Raw genomic sequence first — 18,802 nt, forward strand, 5'->3', positions numbered from 1 at the left:
CCCAAGTAAATGATAATAACTAATAATGAACAATTTGAAATTCAACAAAATCCTACCTTTATCGCGATGATCTTTTGACTGGTTTGATCTCAAAGCCGATATCCAACCGGTGCATAACCAACTATCACCAACAATATTATTTTTGAACGGAGCATAAAGGAATTGCAAACCCCCTAACTTAGGGATCCTAAGGCTTGAAGTAATTAATGTTTGGTCCCTAAATAGGGTACCAAAAACATACTAAGGCGCTATTACCAAAGATTGTGATGTACACGTCTCTGATTGTGATTTTTTTAAGACGCTCGTTTATTTGGATTGTGAATTCTCTTTGTCCGTACAAAAAAAGCAAGCCCTCCCCTTCATGTGTATACAATCAGTTATTGTTATTAATCTGCTGATAACAAAACCTTCAATTCAACTCATTGTACAACGTAAGCTATGCCGTGCCATTCGACAATTATGGTCATACATATGTTTCCGATAATGATCCACGTTTTAATAAAGACAAAACGATAAGGTTTCGATGATAAGCATCTTGCTACGTCACTCCCATCAAAGGTGAATTTATTATCGCTTAATCGCCTAAACAGAGTCTACTGACAACGTGCTCGGCACGCGTGTATCAAATTGTCTCGCACCAGACACGTTTATGAACCGGTTCGATGCTCTTACGTCATTTCGCACTCGACTCTCTTTGTATTATTTTGCATAATCCCAAATCAGTGTTGCTGGATTCGTTAATATATGTACATACTCACAGAATTGAATTTTCTTTTCGACAGGTCATCCGAAAGGGTAAGCACATCCTCCCACATGTGGCACGACTTTGTCTCATCGCAACCTTCCTGGAGGATGGCATCCGGATGTGGGTCCAATGGAACGAGCAGCGTGAATACATGGACATGAGTTGGGGCTGCGGCAAGTTCCTTGCCACGGTATTCGTGCTCGTCAATTTGATAGGACAGGTTGGTGGCTGCGTGATGGTGCTTGGCCGGCTAAAGGTGACCATCGCTTGCGGAGTGCTGTTCTTCATCGTCGTTCTACAGGTAAGGGTGTAGTAAGACTTTCACAAGTACGCACCTAAATTAAATTTCCCTTTTTCGTTGCAGACCGTCGCCTACTCCATCCTGTGGGACATTCAGTTCCTGCTGCGAAATCTGGCTCTGATCGGCGCCCTGCTTCTGGTGTTGGCCGAGTCCCGCGGAGAAGCCCGCAGCCTGTTTGCCGGCGTGCCCTCGCTCGGCGAGAACAAACCGAAGAACTTCATGCAGCTTGCCGGCCGGATTCTGCTCGCGTTCATGTTCATCACCCTGATCCGGTTCGAGTTGAGCTTTCTGCAGGTCCTCCAGGACATCCTCGGTTCCATCCTGATGGTCCTGGTGGTGATCGGCTACAAGACGAAACTTTCTGCCCTGATCCTGGTGGCGCTATTGACTGTGCTCAATCTCTACCACAACGCATGGTGGTCCATTCCGACGTACAAACCTCTGCGGGACTTTTTGAAGTACGACTTCTTCCAGACGTTGTCTGTGATCGGCGGACTGCTCATGATCGTTTCTCTTGGACCGGGTGGTGTCTCGATGGACGAACACAAAAAGAAGTGGTAAAGGCGCAAGGATCTGTCCATCCATCCATTCCCCACCACCTCCGTGCATGGCAAATAATTGATATTCGTTCCGTCATTCGTGTGAGAGACAGAGCGATAGAGAGCAAGCTGAAACACAGCAAGAAAGATCGAGCGAGTAATAGCGCGAGCGAAACATATTTTTTGATTTGTAGGAATTTTTAATATATAAAGGATATTTTTATTAAAATTGTGTCGATCCATCACACATGAACACATTCGTCGAACGAAATTCATATAGGGAAAAGGATACAGACGCCAGCAAAACGAGAAAACTATCGACATGTGATAGAGAAGAAGAAGAACCGAAGACGAAGTGACACTTCCATCGAATAAGAGAAAGCTTTGAAGCGCGCCGCCAGGACCAAGACTTCAGAATATTTCCGGACTTAAACACGTTGATTTTCCCGTTTTTTCCTGTAATTTTGTATTAGAGATACTATGGAAGAAGGAAGCATTTTTTCTGTTTGTTCCGTTAAGAGAAAATTGCGCATTGAACAAACCGACTAACTATTAAAAAAGGGAAGAAAGTATATTATCTAAATAAAGCCACAAACTGATTAGATTTTTACCTTATACAAAACCGAACCCGGCTCTCTGTGTCTAAGTTTTCATTGAGTTTCTTTTGCCTTTGCCTTTATCCTTGTGTGGAAACTCGGTTTGTAAAACGGAGTTTTGCAATCTTTACTGCGAGAATTTAATTCCTTTCCATCTGTCCATCCATTTTCGTACTGCGATGCGAGTCGACAAGAGCGGGGTGACTCGTGAGCGTTGGGAATTTGCAAGTTACTTTAATATAAAGCTAGGCTTATTCTACGTTTTGGGCGATAGGAGACATTTCGAATGATGTGAAAATTGTCAAAGCCTCCCATTGTAGTTATGGGTGAAAAAATGAAATCGACACGTCTCCTGTCATCCGAGGCGTAGAATGAGCACAAATATTATTAATAGGCATATTAGTTAAACATTGCAAATAATTTGAACATATATTTCTGCTTGAGTATTCCGTTTAGATATGTTGTATATACCTACATAAAAATCAGACAATGATGAAGCCAATAAATCTTTTATGTCAATGTCACAACATTTGGAATCGTTAATTGGTTATTTCATTTGCTATAATTTTTTCCAATTCATAAAAAAAATAAGGGAGGTTTAACCAGAGTGTATGTAATTACATACACTCTGGGTTCAACCAATCGATTATTAAATGACATTGCACTATGCAGTCCGAAACATTTCACTAGAAACCATGTTCGCCTACGTTCTTTGAAATGAATCAACCGAAAATAGAAACAGGTGCCTCATTGCGCATCTCGATTCGACAGCATTTTCGTACGACCATTTACATGGTTTGCTCGTTTCGAGTCGAGGTGCGCAATGTCATCCTAGAGTCCTTTTGATGTAAGAATAAACTGAGTTTTGATATCGCGAGAGAAAACAATGGAACCTGGAAGAAGATAGAGAAGCGAAAGTTACAAAACAACAGTTTTGGAGAAGGAAGTGGAGCGCTCATATCGACGGGATATGCGAGCGTGGGCAAACTCTCTCGCCGATGAAAGAGAAAAAGTCTCAGCAGCAGCCGGGGACACTCACCTTCTCTACGAAATCTTACAACGCTTATAGCCTATTCAGATTACTACATTGACATTGTAAAGTGTATCTGAATGTCAAAGTTCACTCATCTTCATCTCAATTTATCAAGGATTTGGTTTTAGAGAAGTTCGCAGAGGTGAAGGGTTTGGTGGTCATATCCCTTCTGAATCAAACACAGGAGGTCGTGGGTTCAATTCCAGGCCCGTTGCATTCCTCCTACTTTGTACCTTTCCATATATTTATCATGTTGTAGCAATCGCTAGAACTGGAAATGGGCTTTCATACAATTTACATCTTCCATCCTTTACCTACAACTTGTCGTGATTTCTGGTCCTTGATACACCAAATCCTTCTTAGTGGTTTCCAAACCAAACGATTACTTACTTACTTATGGATCCTGTACACCTCCGTTGGTACAAAGGGCCGACTTGAAAATCTCTATCCTGAGCGTTGCCCGGATATCGCTTTAACCTGTTGCCAGGTTAGACTTCTTTTATTTCTTTATTGAGGCTTCGCCGCCATGAGCCTCTGGGTCTGCCTCTGCTGCGATGTCCCGCTGGGTTCCAGTCTAATGCTTGTTTGCAGATTTCGTTTCCGCCCCTACGTAGAGTGTGGCCGACCCAGCCCCACTTCCGATCCAGAATTTCTGTTGCTATCGGCCTCTGGTGACAACGACGATGGAGCTCGTTGTTTGAGATCCAGTTGTGAGGCCACCAGGCCCGAATTATATACCGCAGGCATCTGTTAATGAACACCTGCAGCCGTTGAGTGTTCTCCACTGATACACACCATGTTTCGCTAGCGTATAACAGCACAGATTTCACGTTAGAGTTGAAAATTCGTATTTTGGTGCGTTCACTTATCTGCCTATTTTTCCAGATATTACTTAAACTCGCAAAGGCAGCCCTTGCTTTCTTGATCCGTGCGCCTATGTCGATCTTGGTACCGCCGTCTGACGCCATTTGGCTACCAAGATATTGGAAGCTATCAACATTCTCCACTGGTTGCCCGGCTACTGTGAAACTGGAAGGAGTTACCGTGTTTACATCCAACGATTTGGTTTTGTTGACGTTGATGACTAAACGATGAGGAGCGCTCGGCAAGGTCGTTGAGCTTACTCTGCATATCAGAGCGCCGTTGCGCGAGGAGTGCAACGTCATCAGCAAACCAAACGATGAGTCCATCAAATTAGGAGATTTTGCTTGGAGTCTCTTGATAAATCTTGCTCTTTATTTAGTTTTGAATTATTGAGAACTTCTTCTTGTTCTTTTTTCTTTTATTTCGATTTGATGTGTTCGTTATGCCATCCGTTGTAAGAATGAGCTCGCACCCCGAGCAAAGTCGGTTAACAAAATGAGAGCAAATTGATATCAAGTTCTGCTGTTGAGATTATATTGAAAACAAAATTTGATGTCAATTGTTAGTCAATACAAATTGATATTGCAACATGTTTTCAATATGCATTCCTCTGCACGGAAGATGGAGAATACCCATTTAATGGAGTTTATTTACCCGTTTTTTGGAATTGTTCTGATATGTCATAAAATGGGTTTTTTTTCGAAAACAGAAAATGGGGGTTTTATCCCCAATAATTAGGATGGCGCATCAGACATAATTATGGGTAAATGGTACTCACAGAACTATTTGAGTAAAGCGAAATCGCCATTTTTCTTTCCGCGAAAATAGCGTTGTTATAAGTTTATCCTCGAGTTTATCGATAGAAAATAAGATAATAAATTACGATTTTAATGGAGAAGCAACGATGTGTCGTATTTTTGTAGGATTCGAGGTAAGTTCTGAATGTTTTCAATTCTGAATTATTTATTATCCTCCCGCTGTTATCCGTGCAGTAAGTGAATACAATCAATGTTCTTTCTAATTTCATTATCTTAGAGTGAATTTGTTGACCAACTGTGACAGTAGCAGCAGAACTAATCGTCGGGAGCAGATGTTTGCAGTTTACACAAATGGTTCCGGTAATGTATTCGGAAACTATAACAGTGCCTCCCGCTGCTGCGATTCCACAGAATGGAATGGATCCCAAAATCGGAAGAAATGGGCATGAAACCAGCACATACTGCCCAACCCAACATTTAAACTGAATCTAGGTGATTGCATCAGCGGCTGCAGAAAATATTCCCACAGGAATCATCGTTTCGAAGCGACCAAAATAGTCGTTTCCTGAAATCAAACTTTTTGCATGTTTCGGAAACGGCTGTACCAAGGGCTGTACCCATTTGAAAGTGTTTTTGTTGTCCAAATACGATGAAAATTGATGGAATAAATATAATAATTTATGATAAGAGATACTTTATTCGACTTTGATTCAATTAATGTATTTTTGATTTCTATATCCGATCCTGAACCTTTTGTTTATGAATAATGAGGATTTTTTACCCATTTCTGATCGAAAATACCAAGAGTGAAAAATACCCATTTAGTGAAGTTTGGTGAGCTTACCCATTAATGGGTAAACGCGATTTACTCATTAAATGAGTTATGCCGCTTTTCTTCAAAATGGGTACGAGAATACCCATTAATGGGTACTTGAAAATGTCCGTGTGTTATCATAATGATAGCAGCTTTACATCAAATTATGCTGTCGATTATCTAAAATTAGAAGCAATCTGCAAACAAAATATACTGTTATTGTCAGTTTTGCTGGTAACAAAACGCGCCGATCACTTTTTAAGTACCTTTAAAATCGTCGCCAATATCATTATTTGTAATCTGTGGTAGTTCAAAGCCAAATTATGAAAATATGCATGGAAAATAGTACTACATTTTGGGAAATAATGAAATTATTGAAATCAAACAATTTTGTTCACAGTTGATCTGACAGATCTTATGGCCATTTTTGCTGGCGACGATTTTCGCGACGATTTTCGCGACGATTTGCTTTGCGACGATTTCAAATCGTCGCGGCCGATAAGGTGGGAAATTGATAATATTGTTATTAATGCTCATAAAAATAATCTAATTGAATACTCATTTGGCACGGCAAATGCTGGGTAAAGCGTACCATTGGTACTTCGCGTAGCTGAAGGAATAAAATGGTCCCCATCTCGCGGTTCTTAGCCTCTTACCCAGTAACTCCTATCCCTACCTCCCCGTGGTGCTAGCCGGGATACGAGCAACCTTAGGGAAGATTGGGTAATCAACCCCGGTTGGAAATATGGCAGTATGCTGACAGGGAAGGGGGGTTTGCTCCTCTCCCGAGGAGCAAATCTTACTGAGCGTCTGTTCTCCATATCAGAATCGGCTCGCAACAGCGTCTGTTCTCCGTGTTAGGGGCGGCTGATCATCGTCCGAGTGCCAGCGAGGGACTCTAAGGGAAATTGTGCACCATGGTCCACCGGGAATAAGGAGGAATGGTCCTCCGGAAATTTAGGGGGTTAGGTGTCGGACCCGGCAAGCAAGCCTTTAAAAACATAAGCAACGAACAATCAACAAGAGAGTACGGACCGGAGCCATCGGCGAAGACCACTGCGACGAAAAGGGACTAGCGATTGGAATCTCGGTTCGTGGAACTGCAAATATCTCAACTTCATCGGGAGCACAATGGTGCGAACGTTTAGAGGTAATCATATTATCTATCAGAGCTGCGGCAACTCACACAAGCTGGGAACGGCTTTCATAGTGATGGGCGATATGCAAAAGCGCGTGTTCGGGTGGTGGCCGATCAACGAGAGAATGTGCCGGTTGAGGCTCAAAGGCCGGTTCTTCAACTTCAGCATAATCAACGTCCATAGCCCACAGTCCGGAAGCTCTGATGATGATAAGGACGCATTCTACGCGCAGCTGGAACGTTAGTTCGACAGCTGCCCAAGCCACGACGTCAAAATTATCATAGGAGATTTGAACGCTCAGGTTGGCCAAGAGGAGGAGCCGACTACCGACTATTGGGAAGTTCAGCGCTCATCGGCTGACGAACGAAAACGGCCTACGACTAATTGATTTCGCCGCCTCCAAGAATATGGTCATTCGCAGCACTTACTTCCAACACAGCCTCCCGTATCGGTACACCTGGAGATCACCACTGCAGACAGAATCACAAATCGACCACAAATTGATGGACGGCACTTCTCCGACATTATCGACGTCAGGACATATCGTGGCGCTAACATCGACTCTGACCAGTATCTTGTTATGGTTAAACTGCGCCCAAAACTATCCGTCATCAACAATGTTCGGTACCGACGACCGCCGCGGTACGACCTAGAGCGACTGAAGCAACCTGATGTCGCCACTGCATACGCGCAGCATCTCGAGGCAGCGTTGCCGGAAGAGGGTGAGCTCGATGGGGCCCCTCTTGAGGACTGCTGGAATACAGTCAAAGCAGCCATTAACGACGCAGCGGAGAACAACGTCGGGTATATGGGTCGAAGTCGACGGAACGATTGGTTCGACGAAGAGTGCAGACAGATTCTGGAGGAGAAGGACGCAGCGCGGGCGGTCGCGCTGCAGCAAGGTACCCGGCAGAACGTGGAACGTTATAGACGGAAGCGGAGACAGCAGACCCGACTTTTTCAGGAGAAGAAACGCCGCCTGGAAGAAGCGGAGTGCGAGGAGATGGAACAGCTGTGCCGTTCTCAAGATACACGCAAGTTCTATCAGAAGCTCAACGCATCCCGCAAAGGCTTCGTGCCGCGAGCCGAAATGTGCCGGGATAAGGATGGGAGCATCTTGACGGACGAACGTGTGGTGATCGAAAGGTGGAAGCAGCACTACGAGGAACATCTGAATGGCGCTGAGAGTATAGGCAATGAAAGTCAAGGCAGCGGAGGAGATGACTACGTCAGTTCAGCGGACGATGGAAGCCAACCAGCCCCCACCTTGAGGGAAGTTAAGGATGCCATTCAACAGCTAAAGACCAATAAAGCAGCTGGTAAGGATGGTATCGGAGCTGAGCTCATCAAGATGGGCCCGGAAAAGCTGGCCACTTGCCTGCACAAACTGATAGTCAGAATCTGGGAAAACGAACAGCTACCGGAGGAGTGGAAGGAAGGGGTTATATGCCCCATCTACAAGAAAGGCGACAAACTGGAGTGTGAGAACTTTCGAGCGATCACCATCCTTAATGCCGCCTACAAAGTGATATCCCAGATCATCTTCCGTCGTCTGTCACCATTAGTGAACGAGTTCGTGGGAAGTTATCAAGCCGGCTTCGTTGACGGCCGCTCGACAACAGACCAGATCTTTACTGTACGGCAAATCCTTCAAAAATGCCGTGAATACCAGGTCCCAACGCACCATCTGTTCGTTGATTTCAAGGCGGCATACGACAGTATAGACCGCGTAGAGCTATGGAAAATTATGGACGAGAACAGCTTCCTGGAAAGCTTACCAGACTGATCAAAGCAACGGTGGATGGTGTGCAAAACTGTGTGAAGATCTCGGGCGAACACTCCAGCTCGTTCGAATCGCGCCGGGGACTAAGACAAGGTGATGGACTTTCGTGCCTGTTGTTCAACATTGCGCTAGAAGGTGTCATGCGGAGAGCCGGGTGTAACAGCCGGGGTACGATTTTCAACAGATCCAGTCAATTTATTTGCTTCGCGGATGACATGGACATTGTCGGCCGAACATTTGCAAAGGTGGCAGAACTGTACACCCGCCTGAAACGTGAAGCAACAAAAGTTGGACTGGTGGTGAATGCGTCAAAGACAAAGTACATGCTTGTGGGTGGAACCGAACGCGACAGGGTCCGCCTGGGAAGCAGTGTTACGATAGACGGGGATACCTTCGAGGTGGTCGAGGAATTCGTCTACCTCGGATCCTTGCTAACGGCTGACAACAACGTTAGTCGTGAAATACGAAGGCGCATCATCTGTGGAAGTCGGGCCTACTACGGGCTCCAGAAGAAACTGCGGTCGAAAAAGATTCGCCACCGCACCAAATGTGTCATGTACAAGACGTTAATAAGACCGGTAGTCCTCTACGGACATGAAACATGGACAATGCTCGAGGAGGACTTGCAAGCACTCGGAGTATTCGAGAGACGGGTGCTTAGGACCATCTTTGGCGGTGTACAAGAAGACGGTGTGTGGCGGCGAAGAATGAACCATGAGCTCGCCCAGCTCTATGGCGAACCCAGTATCCAGAAGGTAGCTAAAGCCGGAAGGGTACGATGGGCAGGGCATGTTGCAAGAATGCCGGACAGCAACCCTGCAAAGATGGTGTTCGCTTCCGATCCGGCAGGTACGAGACGACGTGGAGCGCAGCGAGCGAGATGGGCAGACCAGGTGCAGAACGACTTGGCGAGCGTGGGGCGTATTCGAGGATGGAGAGATGCGGCCTCGAACCGTGTATTGTGGCGTCAAATTGTTGATTCAGTGTTATCTGTATAGATGTAGACTAAATAAATGAAATGAATGCGGGGTTTAGATTTTGCTTCTAATTCGATTATGAAATTTGGACGATTTCTTTTTTAGTGCAACATATAATACTAATTTATGAAAATATCGTAATAAATTCTACTCAGAATTTAGGTAGTTTTTCCGTTTTTCCTTTCTTTCCCATGATTGTTGTCAAACATAAAGCAATATGCATGGTCTTAAACGAGATTGTTTAGTATAATAATAAAATATTTCTTCAATAATACAAATTTAAGTAAATTAATATATTCTCAATTTTGAGATGAATAAAGTCAACTTTGTGTAAACTAAGCTCAGCTTTGGTTAATATGTTTTAAGTGGATTAAGGTGATTATAGAATGAAGCCAGAAATCAGCCATTTTGTAAACCACGTGCTTTTTCAATATTTTTTTCAAGAGCACGAGATGAAAGAACCATAACGCGTATGGGGTTGAAATAATGGAAGATCGTTTGCTTAGTTATGCTGAATAATCATAATTTGAGTTTCGGTACTGTACGAAAACTATTACGCCAGATTTGGGCTTTTAGAAATGTATGTAGATAAACGAGTGGTGAATTTGAAATTCACCACGGGCTTCATTCTATAATCACCTTAAGCTAAACTACTAAGTGTTAATAGGAAACTCATTTTACTCAAAATTGGGTTATTGGTCCAAAGTACGGATTTGAGCTAAAACGGATCGTAGTGAGCTTCGCTTGAGAAAGGACGCATTTTTCTTTTCTCACGTCAAAAAATATTTTTCCCTACTTTGAAGTTTTATTACTAATAACTTATACCTATGTAAAATAAAATGAATCAGTGGATACAAACTAGAAGTTTTTACCCGAGCAGCTTCTGAGCTGAGGTAGTGAATCAGTGAACGACTTGTAGCTCTTCCTTTTATTCCTGAGCACCGGAAGTCAAAACCGAGAGGTGATAAAATGCTGGATCTTCGTGTTCCTGAATGGTATATGGCGAAGGAAATCCGTTTGGAGATGATATCTGCAGTAGTCGTTGGTATAATCTCAACAAGGTAAACAGCTTTCCATGTTCTGCTGGAATAGTAATATGTCGGTAAGTTTTTCCTCTCACGACTCCCTTTATTACAAATCACTTTAATGCCGTCCCGTATCAGTTTAGTCCCGGCCAATGTCAGTTTTAGTCAATAACGTGGCGACCAACAAAAGAATCGATGAAGTATTTGAAAAACAAGAATTGTTGGCTTGCAACGCTAGATTCTGATAAAGAAATGACTTGTCTGGGTCAATGTGTCACCGCCAGCACAGTGGGAATGGCATCGAAAAAAATACAACATGGAACAACTATATAGCACGGCGCGTCGTTGATCATAACAGCAACACAATCACAAACTACAGTCTATACACTCGTGTTAGGTATTAACTAATTTTGCAGATTTATGTGAGTTTCACCAAACTTCACAACAAAACTGTTCATTAATTGCTGATTATTTTTCAAAGAATTTCCACTATACTTGTAGAAGAAATATTTTTTTTGAGTTCATGTATTCTACCGTTGTCCTCTTTCTAGTCATACATCGTAGCTATATTCAACTGGCATATGAGTCAATTCCCCGTATCCATCGAATCCTACTTTAGCAATATTTCACATCTTTTCTCTCTACCCAACTATGTGTATCGAAATTGAACAACAGTCGATCGCGTTTGAATCACAAACATGTGCTTCTGCCTGTCGTATTGAGGCGGGCTTGCTTCTGCTACGACAATAGAGGCTTGTTTGCAGCCGTTTGTTCATTTATTCATCTACTTAGAATTCATTTGTTGATCAAAATCATTATCATATCAGGGGGAAGGGAATTTAATTTCTTTTGCTCTTTTTCGTTTCAGAGAGCGAGCAAAGGCGCTTAAACCTAGGCTATTAGCCAGGGCAAGGCTAATACCTTCGCCCCATCCGAGGAAAATCATCGGCAAGGATAATGGAGTGACATAAATTTCTTAGCAAAGTCACTCCCAACGTATTTCCACAAATTTTCTATCATTTGCTTATAATGATACTCCTAAACCACATACCCTACCCACCATCCAATTCCTTGACATCTATGAGGGCGTCGGTGAGTCGCTGGCCTCTCGTTAAGTAGATGTCATATCATCATTTCCTTCCCTTTCCTAGTAACGGAGAAGATGGGCGTGGCCGGCAATGATAGCTTTCATGTTTTATCATTACGATCCAATTGGATTGCCATTGAATCCCAAATGGAAATCTATAAGCAAATGTAGTAGGAAAGTTGATAAATAAACATGACAGCTATCAGTATGCAATCTACGAAATACTCCGTTACAACGCAACGCAACGCAAAGTACGGATTTGAGCTAAAACAACCCACTTTTGAGTAGTTTTGGGTTTCTGTATACTGCATAATTGCTAATGATCTTTAGCGCTCCACAATTTGTATACTTGATGTCACCACTTAAATTACTTCTACTATATCCAAAGCAGAGCATTAGTGATTAATCATAGATTTAATCATGATTAATGAATAATAGGCTATTTAATCATTATTCATTAATCATAATCATTAAAAAAATATGATTGAATCATTAATCACTAATTGTTAATCATAGAATTTTACATTTAATCATTAATCACTAATTATATTCATAATTGTTTTGAGTCTATTCATTAATCATCAATTTTAATCATTGCATACATCGCTTTTATTCATTAATCTTTAAACATAATCATTTAATTTTCATACCTTTCAATAACTCAATATGGTAAAAATGTTGCTTGATAATTGATCAATATGCAAATCATTCAATTTTGTTATTCATAATCATTAATCATACCGATCTTTAATCATTAATCATACACATATTGTGTCAGCGTTTAATCACAATCGGTAATCGTTAATCATACTCCAAACGTTTTATTCATTAGTCATAATCGTTAATCATTGTCAAAAATCAATTTAATCGTTAATCATAATCATTAATCATAGTCAAAAAAGATTAAATCATTAATCATAATCTTTAATCATAGAGTTGAACGACTTAATCATAACAAATTTAATCATTCATTGGAAGCTTTATTCATTAACGCTCTGATCCAAAGTCATTTGACAATTTTCATACTTCTCAGTGTTATATGGGAACGAGAAATTTATTTTTAATGCACAGTATTTCATTATATGGTAATTTGAAACAACTAGAATAATAGTTTCTTTCTCTGTTAAGTCGTTAAAAATAATTAAATTAGGCATAATTACTTTGCACAGCTGAAATAATAAAATAAAAGCTACTTGTAAATTAAATTACAGCACCATTCATACTTGTAAAAGAAACTACAAACCAACGCTAATAATTTCTACTTGTATTTTCTTTATGCAACAGTTACTTGTAAATTCCACTAATAATATTAGTGCGGTTTACTTGTAATATTAGTCTTGTAAATTCATACTTGTAGATTCATTATGCAACAGAAAAATACAAGTTACAAGCTACTCTACTAATATTATTAGTAAAATTTCGATTATGCTACAGGCCCCTGGAGATCACCATTGCAAACAGAATCACAAATCGACCACGTTCTAATTGATGGACGGCACTTCTCCGACATTATCGACGTCAGGAAATATCGTGGCGCTAACATTGACTCTGACCACTATCTGGTGATGGTGAAACTGCGCCCAAAACTATCCGTCATCAACAATGTTCGGTACCGACGACCGTCGCGGTACGACCTAGAGCGACTGAAGCAACCTGATGTCGCCACTGCATACGCGCAGTATCTCGAGGCAGCGTTGCCGGAAGAGGGTGAGCTCGATGGGGCCCCTCTTGAGGACTGCTGGAATACAGTCAAAGCAGCCATTAACGACGCAGCGGAGAACAACGTCGGGTATATGGGTCGAAGTCGACGGAACGATTGGTTCGACGAAGAGTGCAGACAGATTCTGGAGGAGAAGGACGCAGCGCGGGCGGTCGTGCTGCAGCACGGGACCTGGCAGAACGTGGAACGCTATAGACGGAAGCGGGGTCCGTGAACTCGCCTTTTCAGGAGAAAAAACGCCGCCTGGAAGAAGCTGTGCCATTCTCAAGAAACACGCTAGATCTATCAGAAGCTCAACGCATCCCACAAAAGCTTCGTGCCGCGAGCCGAAATGTACAGTGATAAGGATGGGAGCATCTTGACGGACGAACGTGTGGTGATCGAAAGGTGGAAGCAGCACTACGAGGAACATCTGTATGGCGCTGAGAGAACAGGCAGTGAATGTCAAGGCAGCGCAGGAGATGACTACGTCGGTTCAGTGGACGATGGAAGTCAACTAGCCCCCACCTTGAGGGAAGTTAAGGATGCCACCCAACAGCTAAAGACCAATAAAGCAGCTGGTAAGGATGGTATCGGAGCTGAACTCATCAAGATGGGTTCGGAAAAGCTAGCCACTTGCCTGCACAAACTGATAGTCAGTATCTGGGTAACTGAACAGTGGAGGAAGGAGTTATATGCCCCATCTACAAGAAAGGCGACAAGCCGGAGTGTGAGAACTTTCGAGCGATCACCATCCTTAATGCCTCCCACAAAGTGATATTCTAGATCATCTTCCGACGTCTGTCACCATTAGTGAATGAGTTCGTGGTAAGTTATCAAGCCGGCTTCGTTGACGGCCGCTCGACAACGGACCAGATCTTCACTGTATGGCAAATCTTTCTGTTCGTTGATTTCAAGGCGGCATACGACAGTATAGATCGCGTAGAGCTATGGAAAATTATGGACGAGAACAGCTTCCCTGGGAAGCTTACCAGACTGATCAAAACAACGGAGGATGGTGTGCAAAACTGTGTGAAGATTTCGAACGAACACTCCAGTTCGTTTGAATAGCGCCGGGGTCTAAGACAAGGTGATAGATTTTCGTGCCTGTTGTTCAACATTGCGCTAGAAGGTGTCATGCGGAGAGCCGGGGTACGATTTTCAACAAATCCAGTCAATTTATTTGTTTCGCGGATGACATGGACATTGTCGGCCGAACATTTGCAAAAGTGGCAGAACTGTACACCCGCCTGAAACGTGAAGCAACAAAAGTTGGACTGGTGGTGAATGCGTCAAAGACAAAGTACATGCTTGTGGACGGAACCGAGCGCGACAGGGCCCGCCTGGGAAGCAGTGTTACGATAGACGGGGATACCTTCGAGGTGGTCGAGGAATTCGTCTACCTCGGATCCTTGCTAACGGCTGACAACAACGTTAGTCGTGAAATACGAAGGCGCATCATCTGTGGAAGTCGGGCCTACTACAGGCTCCAGAAGAAATTGCGGTCAAGATAGATTCACACCCGCACCAAATGTATCATGTGCAGAACGCTCATAAGACCAATGGTGGTCTACGGACATGAAACATGGAGCATGCTCGAGGAGGACTTCCAAGCTTCCAAGTCATCCGAGAGACGATTGCTTAGGACCATCTTTGGCGGTGTGCAAGAAGACGGTGTGTTGTGGCGAAGGATAAACCATAAGCTCGCCCAACTCTACGGCGAACCCAGTATCCAGAAGGTAGCTAAAGCCGGAAGGGTACGATGGGCAGGGCATGTTGCAAGAATATCGGACAGCATTAGGCTTGAATACCGAAATTTGTAAGTATTGTTAAAACAAATGAAAACCTAAGACTTTTGCTCAACTAATAAATAACAGTTTAAAGCTGCATTTGCATCCAAAAACCAGTGATGCGATTTGCTGTGAAAAATCGGAAAGAGTCCCTGTGTTCCACGGAACACTCATCGTTAGGAATCGTAATTTACATTGGCCCTTCTCCCCCGGCAGGTGAGTTGGCCTAGTTCATTGCTTGTTTCCTATCTCCAATTTTTTCCTCAATCTATTTTCAGTTCTTGAGACTTATTTTACCTTGAGCAGTGAATTGATATTGATTTGATTATTTCTACTATTGCCAAGAATCATGATCTTGTTATGGCATCATATTTTATTATTTATGCCAGTCTTTCCTTCATTCTTATGCTGGTTTACGACCAAATAGTGTTCATTAATCTAAAGCACTTTTCCTGTACAGAGTTACCATGTGATAAAATAAAGATATGAGATGTGTGTCTAAAACCAAAGTCTCCAGATAAAACACGAGTCGCTTTCAAGAAAATATGGACCAAGCATCTTCTTCAGGAATCCACAAGCTGCAACGAAATGCTAATTAGCTTCTTCTAGGACTCTCGGAGATATTCTAGGTTTCAGAAACCTTCCAAAACGTAGGTGGCATCTTGCTTTCCATTATCACTACCGAAAAGAGCTCTAGACTCGACATTAAAGAAATCTGGTTTCAATATCATTTTCATTATACTTCTGACAAAGCCGGATAGTTCCTCAAATAGTTTCAAATGGTACGTGGAAAAGCCTATGCATTTAAAATAGTAAACGATGTTCTTCATGTTTTAGACTAAAATAATTATACTGCCGTGAATCGCATATCTGTCCCATCTTTGCTGGGTTTCCTATTCCTATGGGACAAATATGCGATTCACGGCAGTATACATGAATCAATTAAATGAACACCTGGTGACTTTTTTCCCGATTTTTTGTATAATTTCAAGAAATTCCCGACTTTTTTCCGCATTTCCCGCATGGACTTTCAATTCCCGCATTTCCCGATTCCCGACTCACTGGTCACCCTGTTCGTACTCTCTGATGAAATTTACGTACTGCGCCTGGAGAGATGGATTGCGCAGTAATCTTTTTTCTAGCATCAGAAACCTTTTCAATGCCATCAAGGAGGACGCGGCAGGTATGAGGTTGGCCATGCTTGTCAAAGGCATCTACCACTATGGTGAGCAGCAGTACGGTCTTCGCGCTAGTAGGTAAATAGCTTGAGCAGGATGTAGACACTTGGTGGTCTACCGGGAGATGTGTTTCCGTTGCGTTGCGTTGTGGCATTGGTCATTACCGACGCCTTAACTTGGATGACAGGTTCTCGAAGTGGCGCGACATCCTCATGCAGTATCGTATGATGGCGAGCGTTACATTTGCGACACGACTTTGAAGAAGAACAGCTTCTGGTAAGGTGTCCTTTCCGGAGACAATTGTAGCAAAGTCCAGCGGGTCGCACCTTCTCCCTCTTCTGGGATGTGGATAAAGAGGTAAAAGTTGAGCACTAGTAGTTGCGATGGGAACCACCACAAAAGTCACAGGCTATCTTCGTGGCCATCGGGTTGACTGAGGCCGCATGACTCTTCTGCACTGGTTTCGTCATGTTAGTTGTTGGCCTTGCTTTGCTTGTTGACAAGGCTTGAGTTTAGAATGCCATCTCGCAGTTTTCCATAATTTGAGCTCAGGACGTCAAGAACTTAATGGTCGGTTCGTACTTCGGAAGTTCTCCTTTTCGTTGTGTGGACTCCCACACCTTTCGTGTAGATTTGTCGAGGGCATTTGCGATTAAAAACACGACCATGTGTTCCGAAACGCCAATCATCGCCTGCTTGAGATAGCGCAAGCCTTCCACATGTCGTGTTACCTCATTCAGTAGTAGTAGTTCCAGTAGTTCCTTATGCGATTTGGTCGTAATTCTCCTGAGCGACTGCAAACCATGGAGGTGAGATTCCACAATCACTCGTTTGTTTTCGAATCGGTTGGTGAGAATGTTCCAGGCTTGTTTATATTTTCCTTCACTCAACACTTTGACACCCAACACCCCAGCCGCTTCCCCGACGAGTGCCTTTTCGAGGTGATACAATTTCATTGCCTCCGTATCCCCTGAGTTGGCCATCAGGTCCAAAAAAATCGCCTTGAATTCTGGCCACCTGGTTGCCGTCGAATGTGGGGATTGGTGCTTTTAGGGGTTGTTGTTGCACAATTACTTGGGGTGTCGTTGCTGGAGCGGCTCGGTCTTTGGCCACCAATATCAGCTCTTCTACATTCGTTGATACCAGGTCGAAAAGATCCTCGAAATCTTGATATACTTCTGCTTGTTTGCGCATTGCTGCTTCTGGGATGAGCGCCATTACCGTACTGTGAAATCCATTGTATCCCTGATATGCCGCGGTCAACTTGTGCTTCATAACTGTCAGCAGCCCTAGTGACGGCAATCTCTGGTTAAGCAAGTTGCGTTGAATGCTGATAATGCGTTGTCTAACTTGTTCTCGATGGCGAAACACTCCGGCCAGTTCACTTGACACTGGAGCTCCCTCTAAATCGGACTCAGAAACTCGATCATTTTCATTACTCTCTTTGTCATTCGCGTTTTCGTTTCCTTCCAAAGAACCGTAAACCGACATTATCGAGTAATTTTTCACGCTTTTTTGGCACACAAAGACACACGCTTCGAAAAGATTCCGCTTTAGCACGTTGCGCACAGAGATGGACACGATCAAACACGTTGCGATGGAGGCGGCAACACAAGTAGCCTTTTATCCGGTTCGTTTCGGACCAATTTATATTCGGACTCGGAACTGTTAGCGGGCTGTATAAATAAGGTCGGAATTAATTCACAAAGAAAAACGTGAAGTTCAACTTTCAATCTCACTTTCGGTTATTGTAATTAATAATTTCACTTTCTTCTTCTTAGGATCATCTTCTTGCTGCTGCGTGTTGCTATATCTAAAAGTTTCAGTCTATCGTAGGTCATCGGTCTCCTAGGCAGGCGCTCACTTATATGCGATCCCGGAGTCACGCGGACGTAGTATTTCCCAAGCGTCATGCAGCTGAAATTGTTGGACGACTGTTTTAATGGAATGGCATGTATTCGGACTGAACGGGCTGAACAAATCACATGCGCACAGTACGCAGGTAAAATCGCCAGCAGTGGATATGCTCGTTCGATGCGGCAGCGGTGCCTCTGCTTTTCTTTCTCGACTTCCTGCAGACACACAATATTGATGCTTTGGCTACTGAAGAAGGTTCGTTCGGAGCGCTTTGTAAAAATGTTCACGAGCAAGGAGGATTCAAGCTGGCGAAGTTCTCTTCGAACTCCAAAACTGTGATCGTCTCGCTCGATCCTGATATCGTGTCCGGCTGTAGAGAAGGTGAGGTTTGCGTTCTCGGAATTAGATAGGACCTGCAATCCGATTGAGGGCAGCAGGGACTATGTCCAAGGGCTTGACGATCCCTCCCCAGGCCATCTGCGAGTTGTGGGGCTTGCCTAGGATGTGGTGGGGTTTGACAGTGGGCCCTGTTAAACCTCTAAAGCTGCATGTATCCGCAAGTAGGCCCCACCAAAGCGACCGTGTGCCGCTCAAAGCGCACAAGCCCAAGTCCTGGT

The 18,802-nt window shown here is 43.3% G+C and overlaps 1 protein-coding gene across 1 annotated transcript in view; it reads left to right on the forward strand.

Moving 5' to 3' along the window:
• LOC134207272 (surfeit locus protein 4 homolog) overlaps positions 1 to 2,724 on the forward strand; it is a 29,562-nt gene extending 26,838 nt beyond the window's left edge. Inside the window, exons 3-4 of the mRNA XM_062682997.1 lie at positions 783 to 1,046; positions 1,110 to 2,724. Of these exons, the coding sequence (XP_062538981.1) occupies positions 783 to 1,046; positions 1,110 to 1,607 (762 nt within the window). The 3' untranslated portion in view covers positions 1,608 to 2,724. The remainder of the gene's footprint in view (positions 1 to 782; positions 1,047 to 1,109) is intronic.
• Positions 2,725 to 18,802: the final 16,078 nt, after the last annotated feature.

Source organism: Armigeres subalbatus, chromosome 1 (assembly GCF_024139115.2).
Source record: "Armigeres subalbatus isolate Guangzhou_Male chromosome 1, GZ_Asu_2, whole genome shotgun sequence".
In the NCBI taxonomy this organism is placed as follows: Eukaryota; Metazoa; Arthropoda; class Insecta; order Diptera; family Culicidae; genus Armigeres; species Armigeres subalbatus.